General features: G+C 33.2%; 1 protein-coding gene across 2 annotated transcripts; it reads right to left on the reverse strand.

Annotated features, from left to right (window-relative positions):
* Window positions 1-2,704: 2,704 nt before the first annotated feature.
* LOC135128428 (kinesin-like protein subito) lies at window positions 2,705-10,011 on the reverse strand. Of its 2 annotated transcripts, none has more exons than XM_064055335.1 (4): window positions 9,786-10,011; window positions 4,492-4,774; window positions 4,200-4,425; window positions 2,705-4,144 (listed from the first exon to the last, which is right to left on the reverse strand). In XM_064055335.1, exons 1-4 carry the CDS (start codon window positions 9,939-9,941, stop codon window positions 2,809-2,811), a joined length of 2,001 nt encoding a protein of 666 aa, XP_063911405.1. In that variant the 5' UTR covers window positions 9,942-10,011; the 3' UTR covers window positions 2,705-2,808. The 2 variants fall into 2 exon arrangements, with proteins under 2 accessions (XP_063911405.1, XP_063911404.1); XM_064055334.1 differs by having other exon boundaries at window positions 4,200-4,440.
* Between the last annotated feature and the right edge of the window lie 1,806 nt (window positions 10,012-11,817).

An 11,817-nucleotide genomic window follows, 5' to 3' on the forward strand; every position in this document is an offset into this window, starting at 1 on the left:
TCAGGATGATTGATTTCATAATTATTGGGGATAAGGTGAAGATGTTGTTCTGTAATTTCGCAACCATCCGTTGTATAATCTCCGAAGGAACTCAATAGTGTCATGATCAATATATTTGAGATATAAACATAAAGCTTCCAAGATTAATGTAGCAAACAATAATCTACAAATAGAACTTCTCACAATGTTGTGAGTAATACATATCGCAAATGGGCACATCGATTCCGTTTTTCGCTTCACCTATGGCACTTGTCTTTTGTTTTTTCATATTCATAATTAAAATGTATAAATGGACCATGATTGTGAAGAAGTTTACCTATAATTTTGAGACCTTTTTCACAATTTGTAAGTTCTAATAAATTTACCTTAAACGGCAGATGCCGATTGGCTGCGTGCTCCTGACCATCAAGTAAGTACACAATGGTTTGATTGCTTTAAGCTTTGTATGTACAAATTTACGAAGCTTTCAGTTGAATTCAGGGCCGCTTTATAACCTCACATCTGCTGCACTACATACTACACATAATTACCGAACAAAGTTGTAATAAAAGCGCGTGATCAACGCGCCAAGCGCCAACAACAAACCTAGCGTTGCTATTGGTTAAACAACACGTGTCTCGAAGCGTCAATGGATTCAAATATGACCCTTTCACGTTATCATAGCATCTTTTGTTTTTCATTATTATTCGAATATTAATATTATGAAAACTATTTAAGATCCTAATTAAAAAAAAAATTGGTCTAAAGAGTTTAGACAGTACTTCTCTCGCTGTCGGAAACGTGACGACTGCATGCCTATTATGTTTTTTTTCGCATTCGGTTTTGTAGTTCTTGATTAAATCAATAAAATAAATTTGCGCATTCATTAAATTTTTTTGGTCACCCTGTATATCCAAATCCAAAAAATTTGAATGGAATGATATATGACAAGAAGAGACTCATCATATTTTGTACATTCTAGATAGGATTTATTCGGCAAACTTTTGAGCTGACGTCATCAATTTTTTGGAGGGGATAAGCAAATATATTTTGACTAAAAATTTATTATGCTCTTTATAACCTTAAAACATTTGCAAGATCGCAAAGCATTCGGTTCTGTAGTTCCTGATTAAATAAAAAAAAATAAATTCACGCATTCATTGCTTTTTTTGGGTCACCCTGTATATGCATATCCAAAAAATGTGAATGGATTGATAAATCACAACAAGAGACTCATCATATTTTGTAAATTTTAGATAGGATTTATTCAGCAAAATTTTGGAGTGACGTCATCAATTTTTTGGAGGGGATAACTAAATATATTGTGATTAAAATTGTATCATGTTTATCATAACTGTAAACCATCTGCAAGATTTCAAAGCATTCGGTTTTGTAGATTTCAAATTAAATGTCAAAATGTTGTTTCCAAATTTTGATTTTTTTCCAAAAATCTGGACGTTTCCGGTAAAAACTCATTTCGGAGTCATAAACTACATGTGCAAGACTATGTTATTTGACACAATTTAAAACCCAATTACTATGTACGAAGTTATCATTAACAAAACTAAAATTCGCAAAATTAAATTTTCTAATTTATCTAAGGAACTAAATTTGTACAATTTTGTAGGAGTACGTTACGGCTGAGACAAACTCTAACAATAAATAACTTTATTTAAACCATGGAGGTACCTCCATGATTTAGACCAATTTTTCATAACGGCAATTGTCGGTTGTGCAAGTGGGGTGGTGATTCTGATTACAGGGATAAAATACACTTTTATTTTATTTTAACTTTAAGCAGAACTTTTGGCTAAAATGCAGGTTTTACTGAATAAAACTAGTTTTATTCGACTGTCAGTTACATATATCGAAAGCATCGATAGGAAAAGCGATGTAACGGGCACCGCTTATTTGTGATTGTAAAACGGTAACAAACGTAGGCAACCAACAAATCTGAACAACTGACTTCTATGGACACCTGTATTTTTAACTGTTGCCACCCTTTTCAGTTTAGACGTGTTTACATCAAAGTTAAGTTTAATTTCGAGGTTGTTTTCTTGGAACGCCTGTAAATTTCTGACATAAGTACTTCATAATAATATAGGTAATTCCAATTCACTTTAATCACAAATCAATCCTGTCATATTTTTTATAATAGTGGGAATGGTTTCATATAATATTTGTATGACATGTACCTGTCTAACACTTTCGACAAAATTTAGCACAGTGTTCTATTACGAAAACTTACAATTTTTTGTATTTTAAAACCTTCACTTTGCTCAGTTTTATCTAGTTTATGTGTACATATCATTATTGCGTATTTCCAAAAGACCCTTCGAGTGCCACAAGGATCTCCTGTAGCTTCTTTGTTATTCACTCTATTTATGAGTGATTTATTATCTTATTTTTTTGTTCTTTTTTAGTCTGTAATCTGATAGACATCCGTTTGAGAAAAAGGAAAAAATGGACAATTTTGTATTTGCTTTTGATTCGGCTGTGTGGCTTTTTAACATTTTAACGGTTCTTTTGCATCAATTTAACATAAGTACTTGTGATTTTGTTTTAATAAAACAGTATTTTGTGCATGTTTAGAGGAAGATGGATGGATGAAATTCATCGCCGTTTCATGAAATATTTATCATATAGACTTGGTGGCACCTATCCTAATGGTGAAATTAGTCAACCTGAACTATTAATACCGCATTGTGCGCAGTTAGTTCTTAAATTGTTGAGCAATGCAAAGCTGATTTATTTTTTGATAATACAAGTTGTAATTAATATTTTATTAAATTGAACATGATAGTTTTTCTGTACATAAATATGTTTGATTCAATCATCAGATTCCGACTCGCAAAATATTTTCTGCGTAGGTTGAAATCCAAGCTCGATTTCATTTTCTAGTTCTAAGCAACGGCCCCGAAGTCGAGCGTTTTCCTTTTCAAGAAGCACGTATTTTTCGTGGAGCTCTTTATAGTCGTCGATTCCTTCAGCTAAAGTGGACTTTAACTCTTCGATCTCTTTTATATAACTCTCTTTTTCAGTTTTCCAACATTCTTCATCTTCATCATCTGAACTTGGGATTTCAATTACATCAATTTGCCTTTCTTCTAGTTGTTGGGCTGCATCATTTTGTATTTCTATTTCTTCGATCAGTTTTTCATATTTTGTTTTCATAGCCTCTAGTTTCCGTTCATACATCATTCTCACTGCACTTTCAGCTTTTTTAATTCTTATCTTAGCATTTTCTTCTAAGTCGTCTAGAGCTTGTTCATATTTTTCTCTTATCATCTGAATATGTGCCTGATACTCTGTCTCATACTCACTTTTTTGAGTCTCTAGCTCATCTGTCAAGTGACGGATGGTATTTTTTAAATCTTCTCTGCTATGGGCACTGAAAGTATCATCTAAACTTTGTTCAACTAGTTGCGAAAAGCGGTTTTTTTTCTTAAAGATAGGTTCTGGCTTTTGCTCGATGATTATGTCCCTGGCAATAGCGGCGAAGTTAAGGACATGCTGAGTTTCGTCAAACATATCTCTAGAGGCACTTATATTAACAATCATTGATATATCTTCAGTGCCATTTAATGCTCTTTGAAACAACTGAGTCAGTTTCGATTCCCTGAAAGGTACTAATTTGTTATCATTCTGTTTTTGCATATTTCGCACAGCAGAAATACACCTGCCCAGAACCAAAAGAGAACTGTTTATATTGTTTGATTCCTTAAGTCTATCGCCAATATTGTGGGTCTTCTTAGATCTCTCTGAGCCCGCCAGATCGCAAAAATTAAAACAACTAACGTAACTACCGCCATCGGATTTAGAAACCTGAACTAGTTTAATAGTAAAAATCGAATGCGATCGACTAGAGTGACTGTTCACTTGAGTAGGGGCATAATTTAAGTTATGAATCCCATATTGTAGAATTTGATAAGCTTCCTCGCCGGATGTAACACTAACGTGGGTCAAGCCTTTGATATATGCGTGTCCCTTCGCCATGCCTAGCCGCAGTTTGGGTCTTTGCTGCCCTCTAGGTGGGTCCAACTGTAGTAAATCATACACGTGTTCGTTGTAAATTTCTGCAAATGACACCCACACACCAATCGCAACGTTCTCGTCCACTTCCAGTTCAGCAACAGGTTCGGTGCTCAGTCGCTGCTGCATTGTTCTAAAAAATGGTTGTAGTAGAACAAAGCTACAAGAAACGACGACAAAATAATTACTGGTATATTTTAATATGATGTGTTCTATCCAATGAAGATGAAGACGCGTTCAGTAAACTCCTGCATAATTGTTTTTCGCATTTACAAGCAGCCTCGTTCAACAATGTTACGTCGTCTCCTGTAGGGGAGGGTTTCGCTATTGGTTTCCTCGACAGCTGAGGCAGGGTACGAAACAAATATTCCAACGAGCGTGGCACGATACCAGGGTCTCTGTCGGTGCCTATAACTGTGAAGGTTTTACCTGTATCAGTTAAAAATTAGTTTTCGTTAATGTCTGTTTGAGGGGTTTTACCTGATCCTGAAGCACCGTAGGTCATGAGTGTGGAATTTTGTCCGTTGATAAAATCTAGAATTTTTGGCTTTACGATGTAATTGAAAATCTCCCTTTGGTCAGTTTCTTGAGAAAATATTTTTGTGAAGGAATATTTTCTAATCATGGAATCTCCGTCTTTAGCGTTGCGGAGAAAATTTGAACCTTGGGGGATTTTTGAGACGAGAGTATTGTCCTCGATTTCGTAGAGGCCTTCGAAGTTGTAGCCATTTTTAATTCGAAGATATACGTTAATGGTGCGAGCCTGAAGAAATAAATAAATGAAATGAACTGATGCATATAATATGTTAATTACAGTAAGAATTAAAACTGCATCGAATATTAGGCTTGTTTATATAATAGCCTATATATTTTTTGCAAATTTGACACTTTACTAGTTTAAAGTTATTTTGACAGAACTCTGAATTACAATTACAATCAAGGCAGATTCATAAACCACAGGTGTGGAAATACGTTGTTTTATTAAATTTAAACTGCGTTTCAATATATTTGCTAAAAATTCTGATTTGTTAATTGGAAACAAAAAGTGACAAGTCAGCTGACATTCCGATAGTCTTACCAATATAAAATACAATATTTTATATTTTTTTATGATATTTTGCACAGCTTGTTTTTAGATTTGGCTGAATAATGCAATTATTACTTGTTTTTACTTAAATATACATCATATTCAGCAACTATACAATTCTTTAATCAACAAAATATAGTTCAAAAGTTTGTTTAAAAACTGTCAAAATGCCTTTATGTCCGGTATTTTTTTTTTCTCTTTAAATAACGCATTTAAAATTTGTAAAAATGTTATGTAAAAAAAATTGCTACTAATCTTTAAAGTTTTACTTTATTTTTTAAACCCTAGCCCCAAATAATTTAAAGATATTAGTGGAACTTTCAAATTGATTAGATGTAAACGGATGAGAAAAAAATATCTAGCTATTATAGAAGTAGATCCGAAAACCTTTTCGGAAATAATGAGGCTAAAAACTGCATTCATTCAATGATGCGAATGTGCTATCTATGAGCACATTAGGGTGTACAGATGTTTTAAATGTGGAGGGTACAATCATACGTCTGAAAAATGTACTGAAATTCCACCCAAATGTTTAAACTGTGGAGGAGATGATCACACTGAAACAGATTGCATAAATGACTCAATTTGCGTTAACTGTTTAAAAGTGAACAAAAATCAAAAATTAAATCTCAAAGTTAATCACTCTCGATTTGATTATGATTGTGAAGTGTACAAGCGATTATGCGAAATAAGCAAGAGCAAGACGAGATATTCTATATAGCAATCAAATGATAAAAAGGAAACAGGAGACCTTAAATTGCTGTTTCTAAATGTTCAGTGTCTACGAAATAAAGTCAACATTCTAGATGCAAGTTTGATCGACCATAATTTTAGTGGAGTAAGCGTGTGTGAACATTGGTTCAAGGAAGAGGAGGCTGCAACTATCAAATTGGACAATTATATCACAGTGGACTATTTTGCTAGAGTGCCACATGTTTATGGTGGTATAATTCAATTTCTTAATCCGAATATTGAATATAAAATACTCTCTCATATTAAAAAATTGTCTGTAGAACTGCAATGTGAAATAACAGGTTCGTTTTTACCCAAATTTGATTTATTCTTTATTGTAATCTACAGAACACCTTCCGGGGATATAAATTTGTTTCTAGAGTTAATGACTAAACTACTTAACGCGTTAGATTATAAGACCAAACATATAGTAGTTGGTGGCGACTTTAATGTGCATTTAGAAAAAACTAATGACTTATCTACTCAATTATTGATAGATTTATTTTTTAGTTTTAATATGTATAACTTAGTTAATTTTCCTACACGTGGTAATGCCTGTATTGATCATGTATTTACTAATATAGAATCGCATTCAATTTTCGCAACTCCAACAGAATTTAATATTGCCGATCATCGGGGAGTTGTTGTTGACATACGAAATATTTTAACCAATAATAACACATGTTCTAAAATAATTAAGATATTGAGACCTGTTACAAATATTGGTAAAATTTATTATTTTCAGCATCTTATTAATTTCGACTGCACCTTTATTGATATAGATTTAGATGTACAGCTCAAGTTTAAACAATTTTTATGTATAATAATACATTACTATAATTTATCTTTTCCTTTGAAAAAAATTATAAACAAAGAGTTCTAATGCCCTATGTGACAGATGGTTTAACTCTAAATTAAGAGAAATGAGAGAAACTTTGAGATTTATAACTGACGCTTATCATCTACATAGAACATTAGAACTAAAAATGTTACTTAACCAGTTTAAAAGAAAATATAATTTAGCCATTAGAGAAGCAAAAGTAAAAGCTAACGATAAATTCATTGAAGCTAATAAAGCTAATCCGAGAATCCTATGGAAAGTAATAAATAGCAATCGGTCTATTCAAAGCTCCAATTGTAATAGTAAAACTGCAATAACTTCCAATGAATTTAATAGCTTTTTCTCAACTATAGCTAGCGAAATTAAAAGTAAATTACCAGCTCCAAATTTTGATCCGATTCACATAATGAAAGTAAATAACACAGGTGGCAAAAATATATTTCTATTTACAAATGTTTCACAGATTGATGTAAGAAATGCTATTAATAGTTTAAAAAATAGTCATTCTAAGGATATTTTTGGCATTTCGATTGGAATTTTAAAAGCTGTTAAAGAAACATTCATTCCTCCGCTTACAAAGTTGATAAATTTTTGTATTGATAACAAAACATTTCCTGATTGTTTGAAAATTGCATCCGTATTGCCAGTTTATAAAAAAGGAGATGTTAATGAAAAAAATAACTACAGACCAATTTCGCTACTACCTATACTTTCTAAGGTGTTTGAAAAATTGCTGCTTGGACAAATTTTACATTTTTTAGAAATAAACAATATATTTGTGGCTTTAGAAAAGGATACTCAACAACAACAGCTGTATTAAACTTAATTAATAAAATCATTGATTGTTTCGAACATAAACAAATTTATTTTAGTTATTTTTTAGACTGAAGTAAAGCGTTTGATTGTGTTTCACATGAGATATTAATAAGGAAGTTACTATTTTATAATTTTCATCCAGATAGTACTAGGTTGATATTATCCTATTTGAGCAACAGAACACAGTACGTTAAAATTAGTGACGAATTATCTAATTGTGTTAAATCATCTACGGGGTTCCTCAAGGTTCTATTTTGGGCCCAGTTTTATTTTTAATATACATTAATGATTTACCTGAATATCTAAGAGATGTACATGTTTCGTTGTATGCGAACGAAACTATAATAAGTACTACAGGTAAGTAAGCAAGACATTGATAACAAAAAATTTAGGATTACTTGTTTGGCTGAGGACTGGTTTATTGCGAACCAGTTAACTTTAAATAAGACTAAATCTCAAGAACTAAGATTCACGTTAAAAAAATACCTGCACCTGAACTAGATCTCCCATTTATTAAGCATCTTGGTATATACATCGATTCACAACTTACTTGGAACAAACACAGTGAAGAAGTTGCTTCAAAAATAGCAAAAAATATTTATTTACTACGCCATCTAGCTAACGCTCTGTCACTGCAGTACTTAAAGACAGTGTATTATTCTTTAATACATTGTCAATTAGAATATGGAATTTTTGTGTGGGGACATCCCAGTGTAAATAAACGATTGTTCAAACTACAGCGTAGAGCCATTAGAATAATTTCAAATATTGGATATAGGCAAAACTGTAAAGAGAATTTTGTTACCCTACAAATTCTAACACTTCCGTCATTATATATTTTTAAATGCATTGAACATATTGTCTGCAATATTAAATATTATCCAAAGCTCAATCAGTACCACCAGTATTATACCAGAACGGATAACCTACTATATAAATCTTTAAGACTAACCAAATCACAAGATGGAGTTAACCACTTTTGTATAAAATTCTTCAACAAACTTCCACGCAGTTTTAAACTTTTAGAACATAGACCGCTTTTAAATAAAATCAAGTCATATCTTAAAGCGAAGGCATTTTATTCAACTGAAGAATTTCTGGATCATGATTTTACTGAGGAATAGTAGTTCATAATTTAGTTCCATTGTAGAATAACCATTAGTTTTAAAGTTTACATGTATGTATACATTTAGTTTATTTTGTTTTAGTTGTTGATTTAATTATTATACTTACTAATATAGTTCTTTACTTTTAAGAGCAGCATTGTAATGGACGTGTGCTAAAATGTATCACATTTATTTGCACAATAAACATATTATTATTATTATTATTATTAAATGAGGAACAGGCGAAAATGGTAGAAAGTAAAGGAGTAGAGAACGAAGAAGACGAAATAGAAGAAATTTATAGATAAAAAGCTCAGGGGAAAACAAAACTGATTAAAAATACTATCTACCTACATTTAAAGAAAAATACAAAATTTCTAAGTTAATAGGAAAAATGACTTTTTTAGGTTTGGTGCTTCTCATGAATGATGTATATATCCCTAAATCAATTCCATCAATCGTATCATCAAACATTTTTTTCAGTAATTCACCAGAATGTGTAATTTTTCGGTCAGGTCGCTGGAACATCCTGTATACATATATAACATGAGTTTCTGAATTTACATCAGTGCATTCAAAGGGAACAATTAGGTTATTTAAATTATGTTTACAAATATTTCTGGAGCGGTAGAAGCCACAGAGATTTTAAAAATTACGTTTCTACCAAGTATAGAATAATAATTAGTTGTCATAAGCGCGAAATATCTTTCAGAAGTATTTCATTACAAAAAAAAAAGTCTGGATACTTAGGGTAAAAGCTCAAGGTGAATTCATAGATCACAAGTGCAGGAGTATGTTATTTATAAAATGTAAATATGAGTTACAATGAAAAAAGTGACTTTACTTCGTTTAATTGTTTGTGGGGAATTTTATTTAGGTTTTATAATCTACGCGACATTCTTAAATCACATAAAATTTGACAACACCAAAGTAAAAACAGCAACAAGAAAGAAAACTTATCAAGGTTTTTACGAGGGCTACTAGAAATATTATCTACCTAGCTATGAAAAAAACCATTGACACCGTTGTCGTTAATCTGTCAAATAGTGCCATTTATTCTAACCCTGCACCGAAAATTTGAGGTAATTTGGATTATTCATTTCGGTTTTATAAGTTGTTACAGAAAGAAAAATGAGCAACTTAAAATTAGAGGATCGCGATTCATAATTCAATTTATTTAAAAAAAATTTACCTCATCTTTTTGTGGCTGCTGTTTGGATGTTTCTCCAAATTCGTCAGCTAAATTTGTTTTAACTTCGGATAGTTGAGGTCGATTATATGATAATATGCTCGGATCCCGAGCCTGTAGATACGAACAATTCCTTAACATTAAATTATCACAGTACATTTTGCACAAATTAAGCGAACGTCGTTTTCACTTTGTTATACCTAACGGATCACGCGAACACAAGTTTTAAATTTAAAGAAACGTTAAATGTCAACCTACGGCGCAAACTCGATTACTTGACAACCTGTGTATAACTGGTTGCCTACCAGCAACATTGAATAACTTGAGTAATAAAATTTTAAAACAAGCTAATTTTGCTTTATCTAAAAAACGAAAATGACTTTTACTTGAAATTTTTATCATTTATTTTAAATTCGTGTTATCGGTTTCTACTTAAATGCAAGAGTGAATCTTCAGTGCTGCCTCTGCCGTCGATATGTCGTACTACCCGATCGAAATGCCCACGTCAGACAAAGACGGCTGCGTTCAAGTTAGAAAAAGACAGACGAACTTCTTAAATATGGCGGATTAGACTGTTAGTGGGGTTGATGTAGACCGAATAATTGGCAAAACGTCGGTTCTTAATCAATATTAAAATGTTGAATTACTTACAAACTATTCTTTGACGTTCCGTGCTTGATGTGTTTGAATATTATGTAGGTTCGACGTTTTGTTTTCGAATTCGCCACCCTTCGGTGAGTGAGTGTGTGCATTTATGTGTGTGTTCATACGTCAGAGAGGGATTAAGTGACAATCTGGGAGGGTATGAGTAGACATGGGCGCCCAGAACACCAAGGAAAGAAGTGTTAACGTTGGAACCCATTCTATCAGGACGGCCAGGAGCAGACCCAGGATAGTGAAAGATGGACGGCAGACTGTCTCCAACATTTTCACAGAACACAGCGGTATGAATCATCCGAAAATCTCGTTACTTTTATTATTGTTGTCGTGTGACATGTGTTATCACGACTAATCGTAGTGGGCTTTGTTTGCCGATTGTCATTCGGCAAAATCGCAACGTACTTGATGTGAGGAAAATTGGTGATTTGCTGCGAACTTGACAGAATTGACAGGAGATGATTTGATTTTTTTGAGCGAGGCGTAAAAAACTGTCTACGGGGGTAATTCCGGTGGTTCAAAGGCCGACGGAGCGAGTTCATTCATGTCGATTGTGCATCTCTGTCCTCGATTCTCGGCCGTTTTGTCCCCCGCTGAGTCTCCCCTAGCCCAGCCGTCTCGATTTCTAATAAATAAAGCCGATTCTCTTTCTCTACTTTCTTGGTGCAATTAAGAAAATTACGGCTTGGGGGTCGCGGACGCTGAAAAAATGCACGAAAGTTCATGTAATTGCCAGTGGTCAATTGGTTTCAGTCGAGTGAAAGGTCGTCTAGTTGTCTTTTTTTTTAAGTAAATTCAGAGCTGGTTTCAGCAAACTTTGGATAAATATACACAGCGGATTGTTTTTTTAATGACGTCATGACAGGTTAACAACTTTGGTTTAATCACTTTGGCCCTGATGTCTCCTGTTCGTCTATTTATTTTGATTAGACCTCCATTGTGTTCGTATAAAAGAGACATAAAAGAGAAGATACTGGAAATCATCTTTTGTAACCTCTTTTTAACAACGGCTTGAAAGTTTGACAATGATCATGATAATAAAAAAATTACTTCAAGTGTTTGTTTAAATGCTATTGATATCGGCTATAAAAAGTTATGGGATTTGACGTTTCGGTGACGTTTGAGTCAGCAAAATGACAGGTCGAATCTTGTTACCTATTGAGTAGGGTTTCCGAGAATTTGTCGCAGATTCACCGAACAAGGGACAAAGGGACGGCAGTTCGAGGTATAAATGCTTTTCGTTAAATCGCGAACATACTAGTTGGCTCCGGCGGCTACTTTTGAATCTTAAGCAACAGGTAAATTGGCTCCGGACTAACAGGTAAATTGGCTCCCGCCAGATGCAAGTACTAGTTGGCTCCCATCTCCTGCTGCCTGC

Source organism: Zophobas morio, unplaced genomic scaffold (genome assembly GCF_036711695.1).
Source record: "Zophobas morio isolate AGI-343-1 ecotype UQ-CSIRO unplaced genomic scaffold, CSIRO_AGI_Zmor_V1 ptg000012l, whole genome shotgun sequence".
In the NCBI taxonomy this organism is placed as follows: domain Eukaryota; kingdom Metazoa; phylum Arthropoda; class Insecta; order Coleoptera; family Tenebrionidae; genus Zophobas; species Zophobas morio.

Bases quoted from the DNA above. Each gene is read 5' to 3' on its own strand.
- LOC135128428 (XM_064055334.1), bottom strand. From the start codon at position 9,941: ATGTACTGTGATAATTTAATGTTAAGGAATTGTTCGTATCTACAGGCT. The intron at 4,775-9,785 runs GTAAATTTTTTT...TTATTTCTTCAG, and splicing joins AGCAGCCACAAAAAGATGAG to GCTCGCACCATTAACGTATA. The intron at 4,441-4,491 runs GTAAAACCCCTC...TAACTGATACAG, and splicing joins CTACGGTGCTTCAGGATCAG to GTAAAACCTTCACAGTTATA.